At 38.7% G+C, this 13,097-nt stretch overlaps 1 protein-coding gene across 1 annotated transcript in view; it reads left to right on the top strand.

Moving 5' to 3' along the window:
* Positions 1-6,174: 6,174 nt before the first annotated feature.
* Positions 6,175-13,097, top strand: part of Samuel (SAM-motif ubiquitously expressed punctatedly localized protein) — a 62,121-nt gene continuing 55,198 nt past the window's right edge. Inside the window, exon 1 of the mRNA XM_064692535.1 lies at positions 6,175-6,313. Coding sequence (XP_064548605.1) covers positions 6,259-6,313 — 55 coding nt within the window. The 5' untranslated portion in view covers positions 6,175-6,258. The remainder of the gene's footprint in view (positions 6,314-13,097) is intronic.

Genomic DNA, 13,097 nt, shown 5'->3' with positions numbered 1-13,097 from the left:
CGTCTCATTAGCATATTCCCAATCTGTAGATCTGCCATTGATAAGCGATCCCCAAAAAGTTTTGGGTCGACAGCAGAAATACGAAAATGTAGGCGTGTGTATGTGTGTGTGTGTGTGTGCTGTGTCCATATGTGCCATGCGCTGTGGCAGCTTTTTGGTTGTTGCAACATTTTGACGCGTGTTGGCAAACGAGTCAATTGTGTGGCCCGTCGAACTGCAACTAAAAAAACAAAAATAAAAAAAAAGATGAAAAAGCGGCAACGCGTGTTGCTTGTTGTTCTTCTTTTTTTTCTGGCCGAAATTCATTTTTCTTGTCTTGTTTTATTTTGCCTTTTTGCAACACTGAAGTTCGTCCCACACACACACACACACGCACACGCACACTTGGACACCTTTTGTTGCCCCTCATCAGCAATTCTTCTCCAACGGCCGCGTTGTCAACGTCAAGAGATGCTGCGCCCTCTCACCTTCTTCTCTTCTTCTTCCTTCTTCTCTTCTGCTTCTTCTTCTTGGCTTGGCTTGTATTTTTGATTCATTGATGTGCTGCGTGAATGTCGTTCAGAGCAGAGCGCTCTATATAGAAATATGTATATACATATTTATATATATGTATATATTTATATGCATCTATATCTGCGTATTTACCCTCTGTTGTTTATTTATTTATTTTTTTGCGTCTTGTCATTTGACTTTTTGGCTTTGCCTGGCCAAGACACACACACACACACATTCACACATTCACACACACATCCGAGTGCTTAAATATGTCGAACCAAAGTTGTGCCAAAACATTAAAAATCTCAAATGTATCAAAAAATACACATCTTACGTTTTTGACAAGCTTGACGCATTCCGAAAACGTCAAGCAAATCGCCCAACAACAAAATCTATTTCCTTTCCCACGTTCCATTTCAATTGCAAAGTGTTTCAAAGGTTCGCAAAATGGAAAGTATACAAAAGTTCTTTGCATAGTTACGTAGTTACGTTCGGAACTAGTTACGTAGTCACGTTTGGAACTAGTTACGTAGTTCCATGCGGAACTGAAAGCTGGAACTGAAATAAAAGTTCTGTGTATAGCTACTTACGTAGTTCCATGGAGAACTGTTTCATGTTTTAAAAATGTTCCAAGAGTGATTTGAAAAAGGCTTAAAACTGCTTTAAATGTTGTTAAAAATTCTAGTTTTGCACTTGACTAGAGGAAATGGATCATGTTGTAAGGCCTTAAAAGAAAACAGCAGAAAAATTATTTTTCATATCAAGGAAATATATATTTTAGTAAAATACTCTTAAAAATTTGTTGAATAAACATAATTATAATAAATTCATTTTTGAATGTAATGTAAAAAATATATTTATATACCACTTACATGTATAAAAATATATTTATAAATCTTATTATATTATTAAAACAAATAATATATATATATATAATTATATTTTTATAAATATAAAAAAAAATTTTATATATAATACTTTTATTTTAATATTTAAATTATTATTATTTTATAAAATGTTCCCAATTTCCCATATAAACGTATTATATATTTAACATTGGCGAATTCGCTTTTGAGAACAGCACCTGAGCCACAGCTGAGCAGTTTCTTATAAGAATATTTTGTTGTTTTTGTCGTTGTTGTTTGCATGTGGCATGTGTCGCTTTTATTTGCCTTTTAGTCGCATTTGTTGCGCTTTGTTCTTGCAGCGCTCGCTGAAAAGATCACAGACCTTCTGACCTCACTCGCGATCGCACTCTTCCTCCCCCTCTCTCTCGCTGGCCCTCTCTCTCTCTCTCTCAGTCGCTCTTCCACTTGCCTTGGCAGCGCCCTGGCAAATGTCGTCCCGCCGCAACCTTAGGGCAGCGTGTGTGGGGGGCGGCGGGGCTAGCGGCTTGACACTTACAAAAAAAAAAAGAAAAAAAAAAAAACTGCCTCAGCTGCTGGGCAGCTGTGGGCAGGCAGGGTTGCTGCGGGACGGGGAGGCGGGCTGGGGACATGGGGCTACAATATATGCACGCCGTTGCGGCGCGTCGCTGTCGCCGTCGCCGTCGCGGTCGCAGTTCTAAAAATATTTCAGGTCGCTCGGTCGTTTGGTCGGTCGCGATGGCCGCCTGTTCGCTTTTGGTCTCGTTTGGGTTAAGTGTGCGGCGCATCTGTATCTGTATCAGAGTATCTGTATCTGTATCTGCAGCTGTATCTGTAGCTGTAGCTGTATCTGTGGCTGTGTATCTTGGGCCAATATATATATGCACAGAAATATATTGCTGCTGCGTCTTTTGACGTGCTTTTTATTATTATTTTTTTGTATTATTTTTTTTCATTTCTAAAGGTTGTTTAGGTCGTCGTGATATCAAATGATATCGATTTACAATTCAACGTACATATAAGTATGTATAGTATATATTTGTAGATGGTACCAGGCCAGGTTTTTTTCATTAGAACGGCGTTCAGTGCAATTAATATGCATATGTTTTTGCTACATTTTGCCCACTGTTCGGGCGAACAACAACTGGGCAAATAGGAAAAGTGCAATGGAACACAACAACAACAACAACAACAACAACAACAACAACAACAACAACAACAACAGCAACAACAACAATTGACAGACGAGGCCAAAGTATCAAATGGACAAGCGATACACTCACAGTTACGCACACACACAGACACACGCACACATTTACACACCAGCTGCATTTGCATGTGAGTTTAAGTGCAGCTTTTTTTTTCGTTTCACTCTTTTTTTTTTTTTGTCGTCTGCGCTGAACTCTGAACCAGCTGACCTTCATTGAACCCTTTTTCAGCTGCGCGCACACACACGCTGCACACTGCACTCGGCGTGAGAGCGAGCGAGAGAGAGAGAGCAAGCACGAGCGAACGCGCGTAGCCAAAGAGAACGCGTCAACTGATAAAGCTCAAGGCGCGCGCTCTTTGCAGTGCGGCGCTCTTCACATCAGACGCGCGCGCTCTCTCTCTCTCTCGCTCGCGTCTGAGTGTGTGTGTGTGCACGTGTTGAGCGGCGGCTCCAATGTGGAGCCGTTGCGGCGACGCTTTGCTGCTCAGTACGTTCCCGTTTGCGCTGCGAGTCGTGCGAATTGCGCTCGCTGCAAAGCACACACAAAAAAAATAACGATCGCAGTTTGCTTTTTTTCGGCGCGCAACCAACAACAGCAACAGCAACAGCAACAACTCGAGTGCTGATAAAAAAGCGAGCCATAAATTTCTAACTAAAAAAACCAAACAAAACAAACAAGCGTGCAACGTGCGTCAAACAGCTGAAAAGCTCAAAGGATTAAGCTGTTATATACACGCCATACAAAAAGTCAGAAGAAGCAGAAGCGGCATATGCAACAGTTTTGTGTTTTGTGCAACAAACTCACGTGTGCCCCCCCGAAAACACACATAACAAGCAAAAGATACAAATGCGAGCATTAGCAAATCCGCTGTCAAATGTCAGCGCAGACGGCACGTGACCAGCGACAACAACAAGAACTGAGCTTCATGCAACAAATGTATCTTTTAGATTAAGATACAATATCTGCGAACGCAATTAGCTGGTCGAAAAGTGCAAATGTGAAATGCAAATTAGTCGAAAAGTGAATGCCAATTGGAATGCTCATAAGAATCAAAGCATTTTGCTTAAAGGTCAAAGCGTCAAATTTGAAATGTTGCCCGTAAAAAAAAAAGAATCAAATTTAAAATCAAGCAAATGAAAGTCAACGCGTGTGTTGTTCATTAAAATATATAAAAAAAAGTACAAAAAATCAAATAAATGTTTATATCTAAAAATACATTCACGGAGCGCGGAAATACGATAACAACAAAAACAAACGACAAACATTTAAAAAATAAGTGCAAACTGCGGCAGAAAAATTACAACAAAAAAAAACAACAGCAGCAAAAATATGTAAAAAAGTGATTTTTCAACAAGTAAAAGTTTTGTTTAAATAAGGCTCAAATAACATATCAACGCACATTCAATATAAATAAAAAATAAAAAATAAAATAAAATATAAATATAATAAAGAAAGCAAAATAATAATAATAAACAAAATAAAATAAATAAATAAATATAATAAATAATTAAAAACAATAACGAAAAACGAAATATAAATAAGAAATTATATATATATATATATACAAATATAGCTAATATACAAAATAAAAGTATTTAAGAAAAGTTAAAAAAAAAATTTGAAAAAATCGCTTGTCTGAATTTTTTGCTGCTGTCCGTGCTTTCGGCCACTTTTGTCAATTGGCTTGACAAATTGACAGCAACAACAACAACAACAACAACAACAACAAATAATAATATTATTAACAGCAACAACAATAGAAGTCGTTGGCGGTAATCAACGTGAAACAATCGACACAAAACAATACAGAAAAAAAATTATATACACCAAAATAAAATTTCAATCAAAAAATAAAACTCGAAAAAAAAAGGTAAATTTCAAATGCAAAAAGCTGTTTAAATAACTCGCAAAACGCCAAAACGCGACCTTAAACTTTGTGTATCAATTTTTGTGAGTACACTTTGGTTTTTTATTTGATTCTTCCCAAGACTCTCGACAGTTGACAGCGACATTTGAAATACCCTGCAAAATTCAAATGCACTTCAAATAGAAGCCCAGCTGCGGCGCTTAAACCGGTTGCGAATTATTACGTGCTTGAAAATTTGTTGTATGTTGTATTATTATTTTATTTTGAACTTTTTGCCATGCATAACAAATATGTGTGTTAAACGCAATTTGACGGCATTTAAGAACTTTTAATTTTCAAACAAAGCACATAAAACATTAGACAAAGAAGAACTGTGACTAAGCGTGGGCTAAGGCGACCGAGTGCATACCCTGTAAAATATGAAATATGAATTACTGTTGTGCTATGAATATGTTATATTATAAAAGAAGGAAATAAATTAATCAGTGAGCTGAAGTAAACATGTTTAATGAAGGAATAATCTAAACAAGACTTAGATTGATATCTTTTGAAGGTTCCTTCCCTTCTATCAAAAGTAAATCTTTTTTTCAATATCTCTTTTAAAGCTAAAGAGCAGCCGTGATGGAATTATATCAAGTATATTTCTCTCTCGTCTCTAGAATTTGTGTAACCTTTGATTTCAAAACTAAGTCCCAAAAATTCTATACTCATTTATAAGCGAATTCATAGGTTTCTTAGGTGAATTTGGATATTTGTGTCTGAATTGATTCCGAAACTCACTCCGAAAATTCGAAATGCACTTTATTAGTGAATGCATATGTTTCTAAAAAAAACGGATTTAATTTTTTTGATTATGCCAGATATTTAGTCTTTTATTTAATAACTTCGACTTTCAAAAGTGTGTAGTTTTTGATTCCGAAACTAAGTCCGAAAAACTGTTTCTTCAGTGAATTTAGATATATGTTCTTTAAATAATTTTAAGTTTCTTTTCTTCGATTTAAGGGCTTCTCTATGTCAGATATTTAGCCTTATATATAACTTTGTACTGTTTTTTTGGTTCTACAATATGCGTTTACCAAGTTTTCTCTTGCCAGGCTCCATGAGGTCAGGAGAAGATTTATGAGAATATATCATTTTCAATAAGAGTGGAAATATTGAATAATTTAAATGAAGATGCTTCAGACTATCTGACTAGTTCAGTGTGCCCTCTTGCACATTTCTGCAACTACAGGGTATTAGAAAAAAGCATTTGCACATTTGACAACAGGTGAATTAATTAAAGAAACACCCAGCTGAATGTCTGGCGAGGCAGTTGCATATTTAAGAGCCAAGCTAAATACTAAATACATTAAGACATTAACACAGACAACTTAAGATTAAGTGACAACAACAACAACAACAACAACAACAACAAGAAGAAGAAGCAGGTGAATACAAAGACAAATTAGCGACATGAAAATGGCCAACAACCTGTTGGCCGAGCATAATTGAAAAATTGGCCAAGAAAAAAAACAAATGAAGGGGGATGGGGAGGGGGGGGGGGACGAAATGCCGCAATGATAACTGCAAAATGAAGCAAAGAAAACTCTATTCAAATAACTTAATAACTTAATCTCCACTTAAAGCCAACTCTTGCTAACGCTTTTCCTATATTTTCTTCTTCTCTTTTCGTTTTCTTTGTTTATTTCCGGACCCGGCAGGCTGCAGCAGGCGGAGCGAGCGAGCCAGCGAGGGAGAGAGGGAGAGAGCGCGCGGGGCGGCGGCGGCGACAAATCGAATCGGTGCGGTGCGGTTTTGACAATATGTTGAGCCCACCATAATGAAGGAAATTGATACCGAGACAACAGTAGTATGGCCAGCCTGGTGTTATTCCGGTAAGTGAGACATGCCCCACCCCTTAACCCCGCCCCCCCTCGGCACCTGGCACCTGCCCCCGTGTTGTCTAAACAGCGTTTATCGCGTTTTATTTAACTGCTACCAAAGACAGCAACAATGCATCGAGCTAGACCGAGACCAGACCCCAGAGCCCAACTGAAAAAAAAATCAAAACAAAAACAAATGTTATCTGTACGGTGTCGAAGACCAAATACCCTGTAATAAAACTATGCCCAAACTATGACTCGCTTTTAGATTAAACTTTGGGTCTCCATAACCTCTCCCTTAAAAACAAAGAAAGAATATTATTATTCATAAGATCCCAAAGTTATTGTGCATTTTTCTCTGGCTTTTCCCTGGAAAGAAATGATAGGAAATTCCTGATAGGAAAAAAAAGTATGATGAATCTCATAAAAAGATTTCCTACCGAAATAAACATTTTTCTGAAAATTTTTCTTTTGGTTGACCTTGATTTTTGGCTGTTTTTCTCATTCTTTAACTGAGAAAAACATGAAAATGTACACATACGAAGTTAGATTTTGACTGATTGTTCCTTTATCAGCTATATAATTGCATCTGATCGATTTTGACATATATCCTGCTTGGAATCAAAAGGTACAACATTTCAATAGCTTAGCTTTTTTGTGAGCTAAGTTCAAATTGTTGAACAGGGCAGAGGTTAGTCTTTTTAAATATATCTATGTATACCCTGTAAAAATGCTCAAGACCGGACATGATAAAGCAGCAGATTATTACGAATTATATAAAGTTTATAAATATATACATAAATGTATCTATAATTTATCATATATATTTATTTATTTATGCTACGAGAATTCAAAATGTCGTCCTTGATCAAATCGTCGTTATCTGCTAACCTATCATACCCCATGTGAAGCATTTTTACAGGGCATCAAGCATAAAACTAGGTGTTGAAAGTTCAACTATCGTTTTACGCTTTTGTTTCTTTTCCCCCGTTTTTGTGTTTTTCCTTTGTTGTTGTATTTATTTCTCATTCGGTTTTTGTTTGTTTGTTGTTTGTGTTGCTTTGTCGGTGCCCCCTCCCTGCCCCCTGCCCCTTACCTATCCACAGCTTTTCTTGCCACCGTTTCTCATATTGTTGGTCAGTTTGCTGACTTTTTGTGGCCACTGTAAAAATAGACAAAGACCCTTCCCTGACCCGAACTCTGGCAGAAACTTTGTGAACTGAACTATCAAACAATTTATAAATGCCTTGCTTTGCACTCGTATGTTATTGATATATTAGCTCGATTTGAAGCTGCGACAACTGCAGCGTCCAATAATTATGATAATTATTTAGAATCAAGACGTTGATGATGTCATCTGGCTCACCTTTGACTTTTGTCTGTGGCTTTTTGATCGGATGCCAGTCGCCCAAACGCCAATCGCGTGCTCCAAACGAGAATCTAACTCATGATATGCAACTCAAAAGTAAAAGGCAAAATTAGCTAAAAAATATATTGCCAGAGCACGTCTGGAATTCAAATGTATATAACAAAATGAACGCTTAAATGTATGTGTGTGTGTGCACTGTGAAACCTTCGAAGCTTTCACATATACAGCTCGCATGCATGCACGCGCAGCACGTACCTGCCTATGCATAGCCATAGAGCTTTCAAAAGCTCACCAATACTCGTGCAGCTGCGCAGCTTCCACTGCATTTGCACAACCTTTTGACCAAAAATAAGCAGAAAAAACAATAAAGAAAAAGTGGCTGCCACTCCCCAGTTGAAGTGCGGGCAAATTAAGCATTCAGCATGCAAATTTTTATTAAAAACAAAGCACCTCACGCACACGCACACACAGGCAGACACACACACACGCAAAGAGAAAGAGACGCCCCGAAAAAGCCACAAATTTCAATGAGACTTGGGACTCGAGTTGACTTTGACCGGCTCCTCAAATAAGGCAGCACACACACACACACACTCATGCACACACATGCACACACACGCACGCGCTTGTTTGTAGAGGCGGGCGGGAAATAAAACGTTGCGCGGCTTTAAAATTAAAATAATCAAAAATAAAGTATATACAAAAAAATAAAAATAAAATAAACAAGCGTGCAATGATCATGAACATGATCATGATGATCGTTAAAAAAAAAAAATAAGCGAAAAAAAAAACACAGAAATAAAATTAAAATGCAAAACGAGTCGGCGCAACGTTTCGGGCAGGAACAGAAGGTGCACAGCAACAACAACAACAACAACAATCAGAAGCAAAGGAAGAAGAAGAGGCAACAGAAGCGAAACGCTTTCAAGTCTCTGCGTCTGGCCCCTCGTGAGGCTAATACAACAACAACAACAACAACAACAACAAAAACTTATCAATATGAGTAGCGCTGCATTTATAACCTTTGTCTCTTGTTGCGCTTCACTCTTTGGCACTCTGTATTTCTTATTTTATTTTATTTACCTTATTTTTGTTTTTTTCTGCCTGTCTCGAAACCTTTGACGCGAACTTATGCCCTGCAAATGGCCATGGAATGTTGACTTGTCTGGAACTGAGACTCGAGAGCTGAGAACTGCGAGAACGCCAGTCGCAGTTGCAGTCAGGCAAGCAAAGCAGAAAAAAAAAAGAAAAAAATAATCAGACATGACGAATACGCAATGCACTCTCTTAGGAATATATTACAAAATTAAAGTCAAGTTTATAATTACTTGGGTAAATATTGACATTAACTTAACCAAAACAGAGTTGAACGTTAAACGTGATTGATATATATATAAAATTTTATTTATATAGGGTTAAAAATACTTTAAAAAGGTTAAAATTACTTATATTTCTTTTAAATTCAAACAAATTTCCGTTTTACTCTTTCGCCTATAAATAGAATATTGGTTCAGTACCTAATCTGTTAAATTAGTTTTTGTTATTTTGCTTACGCCTCTCTTTAAAGGCATTCAAAAATTCGCCGCAAACCTTATGCTCAAGTGCAAAGGCTCTCTCTTTAGCAAGAGCATTAAAAGCGCAATGTTGAGTTTCGTTGTTGTTGTTGTTGGTTTTGGTTTTTTTTATATGCCGATGGCGTGCAGTTGTCGATGACGAGCAGCAACGACTGCGCAGCCGCAGCCAAAGCCGCTGCTGCTGCTGCTGTTGTTGTCGCCGTCTCCTTCACCTTACGCGTCCTCGCGCGTTCATTATGTCTGCTCAACTTTGCACTCGGCAGCAGCAGCAGCGACTGCAGCAGCAGCGACGCCAGCAGCTAAACGACTTGAGACACGCACACTTGTTGCTCTTTTGCTCTTACGCTCTTTGGCATCTTGCATGCACTTATTTATTGTTTGTTGTATTTATGATTTGCGATTTTACTGCCTGTCTATGCAGCATACCCCTCGCTCCCCTCACACCGTCTCGCACACTCTTTAGTCATGGCTATCGATGGCCGCACGGTAGCCGCCGCAGGGCGCAATTACGCCACTTGTTGGAATTTCACTCGAGTCGCGTTGAGAGTTAACTCTTGACGCTGCTTCTGCACTCCTTGGGTCTTATCGCCCTTTTGTCTCTGCCCTCGCCCCTTTTTTTGTGATTTTAATTCATTTGTGTTTTGTTTCAGCTGCGCGCCCAGAATCGCAAATGAGCAAAACGTGTAAATTATACGCGTCGCGGTCACAGCCAACGCAAATAAAGCAGCAGCAGCAGCAGCAGCCGCGGCAGCAGCAGCGACAGCGACGCGACGTCGCATGTTTCCTACATTACTTTTGCTTTGCGTTTGCTCTCTTGAGCTTTACGACACGCTGTCGCTGTCGCAGTCGCAGTCGCTGTCGCCGTTGCCGTTGCCGTTCCCATTGTCACCCAACAGCGTCGTCGTCGCCCGCGCCTTTTGTGCTCTTAGCGAAGTTTGGGAGTGGACGTCGCGACATTTATTCATCAGCCTCAACTGAGCCACATCAATAATGAGTCGACGTCAACGTTGACGTCGTCTCACCTGACGTTGACTTTTAAGCAGCGCGTCTTGAGTTATGTTTATTGTTTGTTTTGGCATTCCTGGGCGTTCTCTCTCTGTCTGTCTCTTATTTTTTTTGTCAAAGGTTTAGCAGCATCTGTCTTTATAGCCAGCTGTCGTTGACTTATCCATCATTAAGGTCAGGCTTTCAATTGCGCACGCGTAACGGCATTCAAAGCTCGCGTTTAGAAAGCTCTCAATTGTGTCCTAGTTGCCGCCATTTAAAACGCGCTCTGCAAGTTAAGAGAGCATGTTTACTGTTAGAGATGAGCTGCCGCCCCTTTTAGGCAAATACCGAAGTGAACTGAGCTGCGCTTATGCTAGAAAATTAAAAAAACTAAGAGAATTTAATTAATTAAAATAGAGGATACTTTTCGTTCTTAGCTTGAAAAATGAATATTATCTATGCAAAACGCAAGGCGCCTGTTTAAAAAATTAATTAATTTACTATGCTGTCTCGTAAATCGTTTTGCATTTACTTAAATTTGATTGTTTGGCGTTTTTGAAGCTAGTTTTGAAGTGTTTTCAAATTTATTTTATGGCAGCTAAAAATTAATTTTCAAAGAGATGTTAAATAAAGCAAGCCTCTTTATTGTTTATGATAAACCGAAACTGAAATGCGATAATATTAGCAAACATTTTTTTATTGTAAATAAATTATTTTTTATTGTCTCTAAAGTTCTTTCTTATATCCGTCGAATTTATAGCCCAAGTTTATTTCAATTCAAAAGGTTTTTTTTTAATAAAATTTAAACGTTTTTTAAAGCGTTTCCAAAGTTTTTTTTGTAACCTTTTCCGTGTTAATGTCACTTTTAAAGAAAAGATTAGATAAGCAAATGTTAATTTTGATTTAATTTTTTGCTTTTAAATAGTTTTCGTTTGTTTTAAAGCTATTATTTGCTCTTTTTTTCCGGCTAAAGTTCAATTAAGTTTAGCACATTAAACGCTCGCCGCCGTTTTGCGAAAAGTCAGAAGTTCATTAATTTGCATGACCTTTCGATGTGCGGTCTAATTGAATAATAATTGACATTAATTAAAGGCACAGCAAAAGGTGACTTTCGGTCTACTTTCTGCAAGCACATTTTTCGCCTAGGTGTATTTTTTTCGAAGCACTTTTTTTCTCTTAGCTCAAAGCACACAAAAAACGGCAACAACGAAAAAAACTTACAAAAAGCCAAAGCAAATTTAATGGCGTTTGACTTGTGTGTGTGTGTGTGTGTGTGTGTGCCTGTGTGGCTTTTTACATTAACAATTGAACTTGAACTGCTGCCGTTTGTTGAAAATAATAAAAATAATAATAATTATAAACATAAAACAAGGCGGGTGTAAAGCACACACACAGACACACACACACACACACACACACACACACATAACACTTTGTGGCGCTCATCAAATGTGTTTGTGTGTGTGTGTGCGTGCGTGTGTGTGTGTTAGCCGTGACTGTAACAAATTTAACGAACGTCATTGAAAAAAAAAATATAAATATATAGCCGTGTAATTGTCAAGTCCAAGAGCGCGCGAAAAAGCTCAATAAAAGCCACAACAACAACAACGACAACAACAACAACAGCTACAACAACAACATCAAAGTGCGTCTTGTCCATCAGCTTGCTTTAAGTTTTTTATACAACAACAACAACAACAACAACAACAACAGAAAGCAACAAGAACAACAACTTAAAGCCGCATACCACAAGGCTGAATATTCTCTCTGTCTCCCTCTCTCCCTCTCCCTCTCCCTCTCTCTGTCTCTCTTCCTACCTGCCTCTCTCTTCCTATCTACCTCTCTTTTCAATTTGATGGACAATCTACCTCAGACCTTATACCCTCAGCCCATTATGCCTTATGCCATATAACTGGCCATATGTAGATACCAACGCGTAGCGCCCCAACAACAACAAAAAGAACAACAACAACAATTGCAAACAACAACTACAACAACAACAAGAGGAACAATCACAGCAACAACAAAGAATTGACAACGTTTTTAGAATTCAATTAAAAAAGAATCATTGAACGATTCACGCGTTTCACAGTGGCACAAGAGGAAGAGCGGGTGGACATAGAGAGAGGGGGGTGGGGGGAGGGGTCCGACTGATGTTTAAGGTAGGCGTGCGAGCAGTTGGGAAAGGAGAAGTCGGGCGGGGAAGGGGTGCAGCAGATATTGACGAAATGTCGCAACGTGAGCAAAATATTGATGAGAATTGGCGAAACGCGTGAGAAAGAGACAGAAAGAGATTGAGAAAAAGAGAGAGAGAGAGAGAGCGAGAGATAGAGAGAGAGGGAAACCAAAGAGTTATGCATGAAATATGTGCAGAGGCAGAGGGGCAGGTGCCCAAGTCTCGCTCTGTGTGTGTGTGCGTATGAGTGTATATATATGTGTGTGTGTGTGTGTGTGTGTGTGTGTGTGTCTGTGAGTGCCTGTATGTGCGCCTGCGTGCGTATGTATGTGTGTGAGTATCCCAAATGTGTCGATTGTATAAATTGCCAAAGCTTATTAACATTTCTCGCAGTGTAGACGCATGAGTTTGGTTGTGGAAGGGAGGGGAGGGGAGGGAGGGGAGGGGAGGGAGGGGAGTACAGGCACAGGTAAGAGCAGAGGGTGCGGTGGCAGCTAAGGTGAGGCCTTTTACGACCCCAATAACAACAACAAAAACGATTGAATTGTTGGAGCTGGAAAAAAAGACTCTAAGTAAGTTAAAAAATGCTGAATTTAAGTCAATTTAAAGTCCGAAATGGACTTTTTAATAAGAAACGTTCTGCACGAGAAAACACTTAAACAATTTCTTTGTTAACTCAAAAATTCCTGA

The sequence above is a fragment of the Drosophila montana genome, unplaced genomic scaffold (genome assembly GCF_035044405.1).
Source record: "Drosophila montana isolate Dmon_TW-CO22-7 unplaced genomic scaffold, ASM3504440v1 contig_3619_1, whole genome shotgun sequence".
Classification (NCBI taxonomy): Eukaryota; Metazoa; Arthropoda; class Insecta; order Diptera; family Drosophilidae; genus Drosophila; species Drosophila montana.
This window is presented reverse-complemented; position numbering and strand designations above follow the sequence as displayed.